Genomic DNA, 16,019 nt, shown 5'->3' with positions numbered 1-16,019 from the left:
GGCTTTCATCTTTTGTCTCACATTTTTATTTATTTATTTATTTATTTATTCACAACAATAAAGAGAAAACTGCTGAGGACTTCTGAGGTAAGCCGAGCTGTTGGAACCCACACATGCACTCAAGGCCACAGGGTGGTTTTCTTTTTGGGGAAAAAAGAAGATATTTTAAGCAATGTTGTTAACGCCTTTCTGACAGCTTCAGTGTTTTCAGTAGTTTGCTGTTTTCTGCTGTTATAATGGTTATGCTAGAGTTCTTTCTGTGGCACTTACATCAATGAGACACCAAATTTTTACTCTTGCAATTTTATGAGAAAAGGTAAAAGAACATTTTTGAAAATCAGGAAGCAGCTCCACTGAAGAGGAAAACGCATTCAGATTGAGTATGACACAAGAAGACATTAGTTTGACATAAATGAGGAAAAACAAGAGTTTTTTTGACACGGTCAGCAGGAATAAATTATTGTTTATCACTGCTTGGGCTCTGACTAATCCCCAACACAGTTACCCTTGACTTCTTATCTCTCAGTAAATGTAATGAGTTTGCACCATTTTTTAATTGAAAACATGAGAGTGGCCATAAATTGCTCCATGTTGAACAATGGAACAAGGGTTCCTGCTCTAGGTGTGCAGAAAATGAACTGGCTACACTGTACAGCCAACAAAGTCGAAACTCTGGAGGACATAATGGAGCATTTTAATTCATCCACCTGCTGTTCTGACCTTGACGCCATTGTTTCTTGAATTATTAATTTAATACAGACCCATTATTAAATCCTCTGGCTGAAATGTGACCAAAAGGGCATTTGCATTTCTGGAGGCAAGTTATTCAAAATAGCTTTCTCAACATGTTTTCCTAAAGGAAAATGCAAATGCCCTTTTGGTCACATTTCAGCCAGAGTGATTGAAAATGACACTGAGAATGCTGTTTGGCTGTTTAAAAAAAATATTGACATAAAACATCTTTTATGGTACTGATTGGTCCTAATATCGTCTTTGCGCATACCGTTGGATCATATTCATGTTGAATGAAATGAGGAAAGTGCAGATGCATATGTGAGAGGTTCTAGCCATAAACTTATCTTCTTTTTGGTCCTGCTGTTTGTAAGGAGCAGCCAATCAAGTAACAAAGTTGGCCTAAAGGCAGGGTAAAGGGAGATAACATGACCATGGAGCTGGGGATGGGTATAATCCCTACCATTTAGGTGAGAAAAACTTCTGGGCAGACTGGAAAACTGACAGATATTATCTTTCACAGTCCTGAAATCTAAGCAGACTACTACAACATTTTGGAGTTTTCCAGGTTTTAATGCTTTCATTGGTAAAAATCTTATCTGAGAATAATTTTAATCACAGCTTTGCATGACACGCTCAAGCTCTATTATCTCGAAGAAAGACATTAAAGGTCACGTATCCTGCCAAGAGGAGCTCATTCGTGGTTTCATTTTCAGGAGTAACTATTTTAATACTTTAATACCCCAAGAGTGTAACACAGCATTAGCTTATGCTAAAGTGCTGCTGTATATTAATGTAATGTTAATAAGCAGGGGTGGCTGTGGCTCAGGTGGTAGATCAGCTACTGATTGGAAGGTTGGTGGTTCGATCCTTTGCTTCCCCAGTCTGCATGTCAAGTATCCTTGAGCGAGATACTAACCCCAAGTTGCTCTCTGATGTGTTCATCAGAGTGTGAATGTAGATTAGTTTGCACTTGTGTTTAGAACTGGGTGTGAATGAGGCATGTTGTATACAGTGCTTTGAGTACTCTGGGAGAGTAGAAAAGCGCTATATAAGAATCAGTCCATTTACCATTTAAGCAGTCTTGGCTCTAAACACATTTCTCATGAAGAATAAACCTAGTATCGAGAGCTCTTAGGTCATTATGGAGTCTGAAGCAAACAAACAGAAGCTTTTTTAACTGCACACGCATGAAATCACCTCCATGATTATTCACATCTGATCTAATTATAGCAGCTTCAGTCCCAATGAAAATCTTTATTCTTCTTCTGTGGTTTTGATTGATGAGTTTCTTTGTTCTACTGTTACTTTGTTTCTTGTTGCAATTTGAGGCTGTTATTATCAATTATAGCTTCACTGAAACAGTATTGCCACTCTGTTTCTGGCCTGCTGTTATTTTATTTTTCCCCTTTAGATGAGAAATATTTGGCATATCACTTAAATATACAAAAGAATTAGCCCATCAACCATATCAACAACAGACTTTGGTCTATCAGGTATCTTAGAACTAGATTACTTGAGCATTATAAAGTACAAAAGCTCAAAAGAGTGTCATACTTGATCATCACAGTATAACACAAAGTCACCTCAACTTAAGCAATATCAGTCCATTCAGAATGGAGGCATAAACCACTGTAAGCCAGGTGAACAAGACGACCCTCCTGAAAATTGATGGTTTTGCAGGTGGTGGCTACGGGTCATTGCTATCTCCTTATCCCCCCTGACTGATTTTACTCCAGTTTTGCTTGTTGCAAGTGTCCACTGCATGTCGTATGATATTGTACCTGCAGCCCATTCAAGTTACAGCTAAACCAACTCCTTGCAAGAAGGTTTTCTGTATCTCCCAGCAGAGTCTGAAGAGAGATACCAGGAGAATGGCTGTTACACAAGGATAGGGCCTTAGGAGGGAATCAGCCTGGCAGCAGGACTTGTATCTGCGCCTTTGTAGGAGGAGGAACAGGAGGAGTGCTCCTAGAGCCCTACAAAATGACCCCAACAGAATACTCATGTGCATGTTCCTCATCTAACTATCAGAGTGAGCCGCTATAAGCATAGCTTGAGGTCCCAAAATCCTTTGCTCAAAGATTAACACCATCTATTACCCACTTAGTCTTTGTAAGGCACTTTGAATTGGCTTTTTAAATGATGCTGTCTTAATGAGAGATGAAGATGGAGGGCAGAAGCAGATGTTTTAGTGGCCCTTGGGGCAAATATCTCCTTCCTGATTCCTGTTGGATCAAATCAGAGCAGGAGGCAGAGGGTGTAATCAGCAGTATACTTTCAGGATTCATTTCTGCGCATTCGATTCTCTGTGTTCCAGGTTTCTCTTTCCACTGTCTGTTTTGTTTTCCATTTGATTTATCCATTTCACTCTTGTTTTTGCAGTACCGCTTCTTTCCTTTAAGGTTGGGGGCAGCACTGAGAGATCAGCAGAAATGTGCTGACATCATCTCCAAAGATCCAGTCATAGCTTGGATGGGCGTGAAGGGAAGGGTGGGGGACCAGGGAGGAGAGGAGGGAGAGAGATACACGGAGGATGGAAGATGCGAGGAAGAGGAGGAGGGAGGAAAGCAGGAACTGGGCATCAAGAGAGAATACTGCAGCTCCCTCTCAGATTCTACACACACACACACACCACGCACACACCGATGAACTGGATCATGAGGCTCTGAAGCACACGCCCACAACAGCAGCATCACTGTGCTGCACCACAGAGAGAGACCAGCCTATACTCCCATCTCTGACTCTCCCTCTTTCATTCTCTGTTTGCCTCATTCTCTTTCACACACAAACACACACACACACACACATAGAGGCAGACACGTGCTGCAGGGAAGATCTGAGTGTTGGGTCGCTGAGCATTCATATCCCCCTCCCCTTCTTCTTCTTTCTCACTCTCACTCTCTCTCCTCGTTCACCTTGTCTGTTCTGGCTGTATGGTTTATCGTTGCGTCAGAGTCAAAGACAGCCAGCGAGAAGCATGCCGGGGGAGAGCACTCACAGATCCGTGCCCAGCGACAAGCATCCAGGGCAGGAACCTGAGGAAACAGGGCTCCCTGGACCAGGTAGGACCACTGGGCTTGAGCACTGGGAAAGGAGAGGGTTTCCATTGATACTAATTGAGACAGAGACCAGGGCGTAATCGAGAAGAAAGGCTCAAGACTGTGTTGAGCAAGTAGTATTTAACAGATAGGATAGGAAGGACTGAAGTATTAGCAGGAAGAAAAGCAAAGGTAAAGGATTATTTGACAAGCACTAACTGCTCAAAAGTACCTGGGAGATCTCACTTTAGACCTGGGTGATTTCTGTGTGTCTGACATGTGCAGGCTGAGTAAGCTGTGATTCAGTTGCATGTTTGCTTCCTCTGTAAACTGCATGTTGCCTCTCCTTCCCCCTTGCAGCTATTAGCAGCCTCCCAAGAGATTCCACCCCTAGACATCAACTCTTACCTCGTCTCCTTTTACTCCCCATTACAGAATCCAAATTAGCAATCTGTTCCTTTCAGCTACCACAGTATTGTATGTACCGACTAATTTCATTGTGTAACTGCCCCCCCCCCCCCCCCCCCCCCCCCCCCCCCCCAGCATCCAGCCCCAGTCCTCATCGGATTCCCAGTGCTCTTACCCCCACCCTAAATCTGGCCCCCGTAGTCTCTATCACTCCTCCCACTGCCCCATGTTCATGCCACATCCGCATCCCCATCTCTACATCAGTTTTATGCAAGCTGTAAGTGCAGAGCAGTGTGGCGTAGCTCCTCCCTACCCCCCAGCTTCAACAGGAACATGACACAGCAGCATGGCAGAGCACAGTTTAACACAAAAACACAACCTCACAGGTACAAGAGCTTTCATTATTTTTGTTGTTTATTGTTTACTATATAAGATCATTAAATATGGTTATAGGTTATAGTGAAAGTTTTACCTTAAACTTTATAATCATTCTATTGTATTATATTATACATTATATTGTTATATATTATAATTATAAATTACTTTGATCTTATTAGAGTATAGATAGATAGATAGATAGATAGATAGATAGATAGATAGATAGATAGATAGATAGATAGATAGATAGATAGATAGATAGATAGATAGATAGATAGATAGATAGATAGATAGATAGATAGATAGATAGATCAGAGACTCGCTCTTGGGGGTGGCAAATCCAGCACTGCATCCACTGTGACGCAGCTTTAGTCTGCTCAACTGCGGCCTGTTCTTCATACAGCAAGCTAGGTGCTCAGATTAACTGCATTCCCTGAGACCAGGCTCCAAGGCCAGGCAGTCGTATTATGTCACTGACTTATTTAGCAGCCTAGCCAAACAGTTTTTATGTACTTCCTATGATTGTCACTAAAGCACGATAGAGCATTTCTAGATGTGTTTTCAAGGTATATATTGCTTGATTTTCTTGAACTCAGATATGCTGTTGAAAACCAGTGCTATATTAGCCTTTGTCACCGTAGCATAGTGAGGTTTTGTTGAGCTCCTGCAGGAGAAGACAATCAGAATCAGCCTGTTTATGTTCCGTTGAGACTAGGCTGTGCTGTAGCAGAAGAGTTGTCTTTTGTGTATTATGTATTGTGCATCTCTCTGACCTAACAGCAGCTTTTAGTCTATGTGGCGTGACTCAGCACACACACAAACACACCTTCATCTTAATATTGGAGCAGTGATCGGGAAGAGCTTCTAAGTGCTGATGCTTGCATCTGCCACCTCCCCAGGGAGGGCAGGACAGTAGCGAGGGAGGAGAAGAAAAGAGCATGTGCTTAGTTACTACTACGCCCTGCTAGATACATCTGCGTACAAAGCAGAGCCAAAGCGAGGATCAGCTAGGAAAAGGCTAAGGAGTAATATAAGGGAGTGATAGAAAGAATGAGCTACATAACAGTAAGTGAATGTGATATCTATGCTCCATGGAGAACAAAACACGTGCATGTGTCAGTGAGGGTGTACATGTGGCTGGCACTGAGCTGAGCCACTTGTGTGTTGTAATGACCAATCAGCATGTGAATTGAGGTCACCCTACAAATGGCCCAGTTAAATGAGGTTTCTGTTCTCGGTGTGTGGATGACAAAGAGCTTAGAGCATATCTTCTGAGGGATATTTTGAAAAAAGTACAATTTTGCATTGTAGTAATCAAAGAGCATCAAAGAACTGATTTAAGATGACAAATAGAATTTTAAATTTTTTTTATCTTCTTGCTTTTTACTTTCTTACTCATACCCAAGACTTCCTCTACTCCCTCTTGATTCATTTCCTTCATTCAGCCTGACATTTCATCTCAGTGATTTCTCCATTCCCAATGACAGGTGAGGATACAAAATGATAACAAGGTCCAGAAGGACAAGAGGACAGAGAACGCTGTAATAGAATAACAGCTTATTTTGCCTCTGGCTAATTGTGCTAATTGTGAAAGAGACGTGCAGAGGTAAAGATTCTTGTGTATGTGAAGAAACATTGTTTCTGACTTCCATCTATAGAGACCAAGCTTTTGGAGGATTGCCGCACGCATTACAAAAATAATAATAATAAATACATTAAAACAGTCTTGTTTTAAGTCTCAGTACTCTTTTTTTTCTACTGAAAGCCATTTGCTGTGTCATGAGAGCTGAGGGGTATTTGTTTACTGACTGGCATTTTGGTGTAATTTTCTTTTGCTCTTTCTGAACTAATGTGTGGGCTAAGATAAGTGAAACTCAAACACAGAAATCTAAAGTCTAATATTATACAATAAAAGAGGCATGACTTTCCACATCACGTCTAGTGCCGTGGTACTAAGGTGATTTAGTCAGCTTGCTTATATGATATTTTTGTTAATTCCTCAGAGTTCAAATGTATTAATATCCGAACTCTTAACCTCCTAGGACCTGGTGTCCACATATGTGGACATCACATTTTGGGTTATTTAGACCAAAATATTCAATTTTGCTCAACAAGGGTCTGATATCCACTTATGAGGACATTATACTTCTACTGTGCTATTGAAATTTTAAACAAATATCCGTATATGCGTCTCTCATTTTTTTTAGAAACAAAAATCAGGTAAAAAAAAAATCTGGTAATTCTTTGTTTTTACATTCATCTGGCCCCAGTCAGCCCAAATATCAAAGAGAAATCAAAAATGCATGTCGTGGAAGAGTTCGGGTCATAGGAGGTTAATATTTGTTTTGATATTTTTTTCTTTTACTTATGAAGTTGATTTATTTTCATTTCTCTTTTTCAGACATGACCAGACACCCATCTACTGACTCCACACCAAGTGACAGTGGTTCATCCCCGAGTGACAGTGGTTCTAGTCCCTCTCCCAGTACTCCACAAAAGCTGCTCCCAGCATGCACTTCTCCATTTGGACCACGACTATTTCATGTGTCCCCTAGCTCTTCTGGTACCCCAAGACCTCAACCTGAAGGCTCCGATCATCGCAACAACAGCACACCCAGACTGTCTGGAAAATTAGGTGGCCATGGACCATGTGGCCGCCATGTCCCTGTTAAGATGGAGCGAATCAAGGTGCGTGTCTTGTGTGTGCGTGCATGTATGTGTGTTTGATCATGTTGTAGCTTCATAGCACTTAGGATACCATTATGAACATTTGTAATTGTGTATGTAAAATGTTTTATTCCCAGGTCTTAACTGGTTCTGAGGTGGAGAGTGACTACCAGGAGCCACAAACTATTGATACAAGGGTGGTGATGGGTGAAGAAACACTGCTGAAAACAACAGAGATCAAGAAAGGGAATCCCTTTACTGCCCCAAGTGATCAGGCTGTACCTTTACCAGATATTCAAAGCTTTTCAGATCCTCAGGCACAGGCAAAAGAGACTCAGTTGGAAACAAGAAAAGAGGAAAATCAATCCCCAAAACAGGAGGCTCAGCAAAAAGACCGTGCAGACCCCTCAGCGACTCTCCCTATGCCTTTTCACAACTCCCTGCTCCCTCCCTCTACCTCCCCAGGGTCACTCACGACAGATGACAGCTTGATGGAGAAAAAAGAAGAGTGTCAAAGCCTCTCTCAAGATGAAGTGCCTTCCCACTCTTTTTCTGAGCCTTCCTGTCCAGTTGCTTTGTCCTTTTCTGAGCCAGTCTGTGCTGTTGACCCACTACGAGTGGGTGTCCCCTCATGTCTTGACCCTGACCTTTACTACACTGCTCCTTCTACCCCAATTAAAATGGCATCTCGCTCTTCACACCTGAAACATCATTCATATCCTGGCTCCCCTGTCTCTCCACTGTCCCCTGGTTCTCCCTCTGACAGTGAGGACCTCTGTTCCCCTCTCACTTCTCCTTCTGGCTCTTACATCACAGCAGAGGGAGGCAGCTGGACCTCCTCTTACACATCTTCCACCTCCCCCTCCACATCTCCAAATCCACTCCTCACAGAAGAAACACAGGAGGCTCCTGCTTGTTTTGTGGGGTCCTTGTCTGAAATTGGAGATGAAGTTGGGGAGGAAAAGGGAAGAATAGTTCCAGAACGCGAGGAAGAAAGGGCAGGGGACTTCTGTCTGTACCATGAGGGGGATTTTGTTTTGAATTCCCCAACAGGTATAACAGACACAGTCATAGTTGAGGAGGAAGAAATTTTAAAAGGGGACGAGGTCAGTGTTTCTAGAGAAAGCTGTCGCCCCTGCTGGGTAACTGAGGACACATCCCCTCTGAGGAGCAGTAGCAGTAGTGACTCCCAGGAGGATGGAGGGGGTTATGAAAGTTCACTCTGCCCTCTAGATGAGGACAGTATAGAAAGAGCTGAGTCGTCTAGACCTATCCAGTCGGGACTGAGACTGCAACTTGAGGCATGCGTATCAGAGGAACATTATGGACAGATGGATGTCCACCAAGAGCCTCCTTCAACCGCCTTGACTCCTGACACAGAGAACATGACCATGGCCTCATCAAGCCTTAGCCCTGACTCACCTGTCCTCTCCCTGGATGCCTTCTTTCCTGGAGCGTTTGATAGGCTTGGTCCCAGTTCCTTCATACTATCCCAGGCAGCCTGTGCTGATGATATACCAGAGGAGGAGAGGATGATCCCTGCCTCCCTCATCTCCTTTCCCCTTCACACCAGCCTTATCTTTAAGGCTGATTCAATGGAAATCACTCTCTTCCCCACTGAAGAAGAGAATGAAATAGAAGTTAATGACAGAAACGAAGAAAAGGACGTTGATGCCTATGCAGCGGGAGAAGAGGAGGCAGATGTAGAAGATGACGATGAAGACGAAGAGGATGACGATTATGATTATGATGATGATTTTGATGGTAATGCTAATGGTGCTGTCAGCTGTGATGAATATGAGAAAACTAATAAAGATGATGGCAGTGATGACCGTAAAGAGTCAGGCGAGGAAGCTAAGGTGGAAGTGAAAGTGGTAGAAGAGGACGAAGAGGAGGAGGAGGAAGAAGAAGAAGATGAGGACGACGATGATGAATGTCATAGCAGAGCAGTGGAGGATCCCACAGATGAGGATAGCTCAGCATCCTTCCTTCATTCGCTTTCAGAAACTTCTCTTAATGAGGGGTTGGATGAGTCTTTTTGTTTCCAAGACGATACAGAGGAGTCATCAGATTCTGCCTCCTACAACGGGGAGGAAGACGAACGTCTGTACAGCACTGAGAGGCATGCACAATCATTAGAGCCCACATCAGTAGATGGACCTGATCCAGGTCAAATACAATCAGAACCTGAACGGGCAACTGTCAGTGACACAGTACAAAATGAACCTTTGCCCTCACAGCAGAGCATGGATGAACTAGCGGATCGCTGCAAAACCACCTGTCTGTCTGAAGCCACTGCCCACCCTAAAGGAAACAATGTAGATCCCAGTCCTGTGGATGCATGTAAAATCCCTGAGACCCAATCAGACCCTGAACTAGAATCTACCAGCGAAACAGGTCAGGCAAAACATTTCCCTCTACAAGCAAGCACAGACAAACCACTGGATCACCAGAAACTATCCTGTCCTGCAGAAGCGAATTCTTCTCTGTCAGACTCCGACGACCCGAATAAGAGTGCAAATGAGAGTGAAATGACTTATCTTGATTTTTTCTCCAATCCTCTTGAGGGGCCTAAGCCCAGTCCCTTTTTTAACCCTTCCTCCACTCCTGATACCAGCCATGTGTCACCTTCTTTTGCAACAGAGTCCCACATGTCCCACATTCCTCCCTCTGCTACTTCTGTGCAGGAAACAACAGACCAGAACATTTCAGTTTTTCCAGAAGAAGATCACCAGGGCAAAGATGTTGATTTCAAATTGCCCAGTAATAGTGGCACAGTGGAAAAAGAACCAGAAAGAGACTCTTTGAAATTACACAGTGATAACTCAGTAACTGAGCCCATAAATGGGCCAGAAAGAGATTCTTTCAAATTGCTCATCAAGCCTCGCCACTATCACTCTGAAAGCCAAAGGACTGTGGGAGCAAGTAGACGTGTGTTGTCAAAGTCTTTCTGCAGTAAATATGATGTGCCTGTAGGGGCAGAGGCCATGTGCAGAACCAGTATTCACAGTGAGTCTGATATTGACCTTGACCAGAAGAATGGGAATGCTTCAGCAGAGTCAGTGAGTGTGGAGTGTAGAATCAGTGATTCTGGTCCGTCTCTGAACAATGTCATTGCTACTAATGACTTGAATAAAGGTGTTCCTCTTCTATCTTGTCCTAAAGACCCTAGTCCCAATCCCAGTAATATCCCTGTTTCGACCTCTCCAGAAGTCATCTCAGAACTAGCTGACAATCTGGCCCTAACACCTGAACACTGCCCTGGTGACTCTTCCCAGGAGAACCTAAGGGAAAACACCCTCAGTACTGATGAGGGAGTACTGGGAGCTGTTGGTTCCCCACACTCACCTTTTGCCATCTCTCCGAAAAGGGAAAATTCAGAAATGGACACAAGCAGAGAGATGGGTTCTGTAGCAGGGGCATGGTGTGACACCAGGGTGGGAATGGGGTTCAGTCTTGGATTAGGAGCAGAGGCTGAGTTTGGTGTCTGGGGAGCAGGGGAATCTCTATCATTGTCTCTGGGGAAGAGGTATGAGTTAGAGGCGGAAAGTTTGCTCATGTGTGATGCAGAAGGCCAAAGCAAGCAGACGGCCATGGTTTCTAACATGAACAGTGAAGAATGCAGAAATTATGATAATGTTCTCGGGTCTATGCTAGATGAAGACGATAACAACAGTTTGCATGGAGAGAAGCGCCAAACAGATACCGAAGAACTGGTTGGAGAGGGAGTTTCTGAGTCCAACTTGGCACGCTGTAAGTCCACTGAGGAGATTTCAGTAGAAGGAGGGGGAGAAGACGGGAACGCCAGCTTCCTGGAGGATGATATCAGTAATCTAAATCCACACAATGACGGCGATAACACAGAAACACAAATACAAAACACTTGGAAGAATTGTAACAATAACAGTGAGTCTGCATTTGGCTCTGCTCATGGGAGTCTCAATGCTCTGTCAGAGGAAGTCAGACACCAGAGTGTGAGTGTCAGTGTTAGAGACTCTGTCTCTAATATTCCACTTGAGGAGATGCCACCTCAGGTTTCGGACATGATTCCTGATGGAGACAGGAAATCAACAGATAGTTTGATAAACCAGACACCAGAAACAACACAGACACCATTCCCCGAGAAAGGTGGCTCCAGCATCTCTGTGCCATTAACTGAAACTCACTCAGATGCAGCTGCAACAAACAAACACTTTGATTTAAAAAATGAAACCAACTTAAGAAGTCATACAGGCCCAGAGTGTCAGACAATCACTCCAGAGAGTGACACATCATTTTCTTTGGTACAGGGCTCCTTTGGATCATTCACTCCTAAATGCAAATCCGATGATTCCAAACCAAGTAAAGCTTGTCAAGAGAAGGTCAATACTGGTTCTTTGTCAGAAACAGAGATAATGGAGTCTCAGACAGAAAGCCAAAGAAAATGTGATGGCAGTCCCCTCATGGACAAAGTTGTCGATGAACCAAAGACTAAAGATGCCTTTAGAGAACAACAGCATGTTGTTTATAACTCAGGGGAAGACAATGAAGAAGACAAAGTGGAAGAGAAAGCAAAAGAGAGAGGTGCAAAAAAAGATAAGAAGAAGAAACAGGAAAGGAAATCCCGTTCTGCACAAAATGACTCAGAGCACTTTCCCTGTGACAGCCCCAAGGAGGGACATTGCACAGATACATCATTTGATGCAAAGAAAGGAAGGAGAGGAAGGCAGAAACAGAGGGCACCTCTGACAGACAGTCAAGGTGCCTCTAGCCCCGAATCTGTTGTTGATCCAGAGAAACCTGCTGTTCCTTTAAATAACACACCAGGGGTACGGTCAAAGGGGAATGCAGAAACATCCAAATCTAAGACAGGACATAATGCAAGCAACAAGTTTTCATCACTGGATTGTCAACAGAAGACGCCTGGGACAGACAAGGTTGAATCTGGTTCACAGCTCCAGGTAGAAAACAATCCGAGTCCTGATGTCTCTACCACACACACAACAGACAACCTAAATATTGTTGTGGCGATGAACCAAGACGTACAGCAGGAAGTTCTTGATAATAGACCGCTACCTGATAATCAGAGAGGACTTACAGTGGACATTAATGATAACAACATAGATATTACCCACAATACCATACCATACTCTCTGAATCCACTTTGCTTCTCAGCATCTCCTGTTTCCTCTTCCTCTTCCTCCTGCTCTCTACCTTGTGCCTCAACAGACCCAGAGCATGATCTTTCCACACCAGTGCAGGAATCCCAACCTGACCTCTCAGCCCAACAACGGCAAGAACCTTCACTGTTCACGTGCCACACCACCCCTGTCCGTTTGTCAACCTCCCCTACAACACAGAACACCCCTAATTCCCAGTTCCTTCCTACCACTAACCTCCAAGAGATTACTGATGTCCTCAGTACATCAACTGTGTCTGCCACAACTGTCTCTTCACCCTTATTCTCCACTGCCATGCCATTAAGTCTGTTTCAGTCTGCCCAGGAGTCATCTTTACCCGAGCTGGGGAATTTAGATGCAGTCTGTATTCCAGACTCTAGTTCCCATCCCCAGTCTCAGTCATACTCCCAGTCTCATGCTAACGCAAGAGTACAGTCTCACAAACAAGTCAGTCAAGGTCACACATGGAGCACACAAGACAGGTGCAAAGGTGAGTAAAGTCATGATTACCTCAAACCAAACATTCCCTCTCTAATCCAAACATTTGAGTTAGCGAGTTTGTCAAAGAAAAGGTAAACACTTCCTAACACTGTTATCATAAAAGCTGTGATAATCATTGTGTGTTTTGTAAGGTCCTAGTTTGGCTGAGGAAGAGACAGACAGTGAGGGCGATGGAGGTAAAACATCCCAGCCCAAAGGAGTTCAAGGAAGCAGAAATGGATCACTACAGAAAACCTCTGGTTCAGCCAATCAAAGGGAAATTCAGCCCTTCTCTACCCACCAACTTACAGGCAGGCGGCCCAGCTGTCCTATGAAACACAGCCACAACATTTGTGAAGAGACTGACCTATCATTCCAGAGCAATTGTAAGTGGTTTCATACCTCCTCTGGGGCACTGAAATCCCCCAAAATTTCTTTAGCTATGTGTTATACAACCCACCCTTCTCTCTTTCTCTTTCTCTTTCTCTTTGATTCTCTCTTTGAGGTTATGCAACGTGATAACGCTCTCTCCATCTTACATTTATAAGTTTACTGACAGAGAGGATATTTTAAACTGTTTCAAAGTTTGTAACCTAAATTATGGATGAAGTGTTATTACCCAGCAAGGAAAGTGCACTTATCAATGTGTGCCAGCATTCTGTCATTTTCATGTTTATTCAGGCTGGAGTTGAGCACACTGCTACGTTGTGTTACATACTATTGTGAAGCCACATTGCAAAAGACGTGAATATCACATAGTGATTTTTTATTATATTTTTAATCAAAATAAGCTAATTAAAGTCTCTGGTACTGATTAGATATCAGATATAGATTATTCATGTACATAATTGGTACATAATTAATCTATCTATCATTAAAATAGGCTAATTATGTACTAATTAGGAAGATCATTCGATAGATAGACAAATTATTTTTACTCTAGTTTTCCTATGGACTTATTTTATATATGTGTGCTTTGAATTTGTTTTTGTGAAGGTTCAGTGCTGGCTTCATGTAATGAGTCTGAGAGTGAGGGTTCAGTTCCTGAGCTGGAAGAACTGGAACCACTGAGACCATCAGAGCCACAGGTGAGTTTGTCTATGGGATTTTAAAGGTGACCATCTTTCCATATATATGTATATGTATAGTATATAGTATATAGTATATATACATATATATATAGTATATATATTTTACACAATGTACTTCTGGCCAAGCATGTTGTTTAACATGTTGTTCAACTAGCATTGCATTTTAAACTCATAAAATCTAATATTCATCAGATGTTAGCCTTTTTGCTATTTAGCCAGTAGCAGTGGCAGCCCTGATTTCCAGCTACTCTTTAAGGCAAACTTTAATCAAAATGTTGCTGCTATTGCAAAAAGCAAAAAAACAAAACAAAACAGAAGCATCATGAGTTATATTTAGGTATATTAGCATAAACATATTAGCAACATTTGCATATTAAAAGCATAATGGATTATTTCATAAACTTAACTGTTTTTTCTCTAGTCTATCTCCTCTGCGGATGAAGGGTTAAACAGGCCAAAGCAGAGCCGTAGTGAAAAGAAGGCCCGCAAGGTTGGACTACTATATGCTACTACATAAACTTAATAAGTGGTCAAATATAATATTAAAAGTGATACGATTCTTTTTCTTTCATTTCAATCCCTAATTCTTGTTTTCTCTATTGTGCATTTAGGCCATGTCTAAGCTGGGTTTGAAGCCAGTCCACGGTGTGACCAGAATCACTATTAGGAAGTCCAAGAGCATCTTGTTTGTCATCAGCAGACCAGATGTATTCAAAAGCCCCGTATCAGACATTTATATTGTGTTCGGAGAGGCAAAGGTGAGTACTGTTTGTCTATTTGGTTACTCAAGTTTCAGCTTTCAGTTTTAGCTTACTTATCCGGTCCTTTTCTCTCCTCAGATTGAGGACCTGTCTCAGCAGGCTCACAAAGCAGCCGCAGAGAAATTCAAGGTGCCTGTGACCTCTTCTCCCTTAGCCCCACCTGTCCCACCCAGCCTCACCATCAAGGAGGAGAGTGAAGAGGAAGAAGAAGAGGTATTTTCTGAACTATTGTTTCTGAATACCTATTTCAACAACCGTTAAAACGTATGTTCTGAAATCTCTCTTTATCCTTGCTTCTTTCTTTCTTTCTATACATCAGGTGGATGAGGGAGGCCTTGAGCAGAGAGACATTGAGCTGGTGATGGCTCAGGCCAATGTGTCACGAGCCAAAGCCGTCCGTGCGCTGAAACACAACAAGAATGACATTGTGAATGCTATCATGGTGAGAAACGATGAGGCTGAAGGCGGGAAAGAGAGGGGAAGACAGAGAGTGTGGAGGGAGGGCAGATGGTGAATAAAATAATGAGTCACAGCCAGTGAGCAGGGAGGGGGTGAGATGAAAGAGCAGAGGACAAATGACAAGTAGAATTTCTCCCCAGTAACTGAATAACCTCCACTGTTCTGTAGGTCATCAGTACAGTCTCATGGCCACTAGATGGCAGCAAGTGCTCTCATAAGAACTGGAGCTGTTCAAGTGACGCAGATGTTTTGTTTCTTGATGCAGGATAAAATACTATTAAGATAACTGGGAAATGAAGCCTCACATAATGAGTATCCCTTTTAATTATATACAAAGAGAGATATGTTCCACAGTGGCACATCTTTTTCATTGGGTAGAAGTGAAGATAGTATTTTTGTTGTTTTCATTTATCTTGAATTCAATTTTCCACCTTTTCTCTTTCTCACCTTCACTTTTCTCCCCTGCATTTCCACAGGAGCTGACCATGTGAGCGGTGAAGACGATTCAACTCCTGACCCCTTTATTCCAGCCTATAAAGCCTAAACACCTGACTCTTCTATATCGCTGCTACTATATGTTGCATCCCCAATATCTGCTAAATAAAGTCTGTTCCAACGTGGGCTCTGACTGGACCCTGAAACTGATCTTACTGAAAAGATTAGTCTTTCACATTCATTAAATCAAACATGCTATATTGATCCTTTACGCCAACTTTCACTTCAGGAGAAGTTGAAAATATTTAAATGAAAGAAGAGGCGAAATGTTTCTGATTGGTTATCGGAAGCAAAATCTGTGCTATTCGATTCCATGCTAGAGTTACGTCCTTAATTTATTGGACAAAA

General features: G+C 42.8%; 1 protein-coding gene across 2 annotated transcripts; it reads left to right on the top strand.

The window, feature by feature from the left end:
* The first annotated feature begins 28 nt into the window (after window positions 1-28).
* On the top strand, window positions 29-15,797 carry nacad (NAC alpha domain containing). Of its 2 annotated transcripts, none has more exons than XM_085473706.1 (10): window positions 29-87; window positions 6,961-7,247; window positions 7,364-12,875; window positions 13,018-13,251; window positions 13,862-13,953; window positions 14,378-14,446; window positions 14,568-14,714; window positions 14,796-14,930; window positions 15,037-15,159; window positions 15,653-15,797. In XM_085473706.1, the coding sequence occupies exons 2-10, from the start codon at window positions 6,963-6,965 to the stop codon at window positions 15,665-15,667; spliced, it is 6,612 nt and encodes a 2,203-aa protein (XP_085329832.1). In that variant the 5' UTR covers window positions 29-87; window positions 6,961-6,962; the 3' UTR covers window positions 15,668-15,797. The 2 variants fall into 2 exon arrangements, with proteins under 2 accessions (XP_085329832.1, XP_085329830.1); XM_085473704.1 differs by lacking the exon at window positions 29-87 and adding an exon at window positions 3,267-3,797.
* The last annotated feature ends 222 nt before the right edge of the window (window positions 15,798-16,019 follow it).

This window comes from Copadichromis virginalis, linkage group LG11 (assembly GCF_057382275.1).
Source record: "Copadichromis virginalis isolate Kocher_CV1m ecotype Utaka linkage group LG11, C_Virginalis_male_GT1.1, whole genome shotgun sequence".
Taxonomy (NCBI): Eukaryota; Metazoa; Chordata; class Actinopteri; order Cichliformes; family Cichlidae; genus Copadichromis; species Copadichromis virginalis.
The sequence above is the reverse complement of the archived record's forward strand: the minus strand, read 5'-3'. Positions and strand labels throughout refer to the sequence as shown.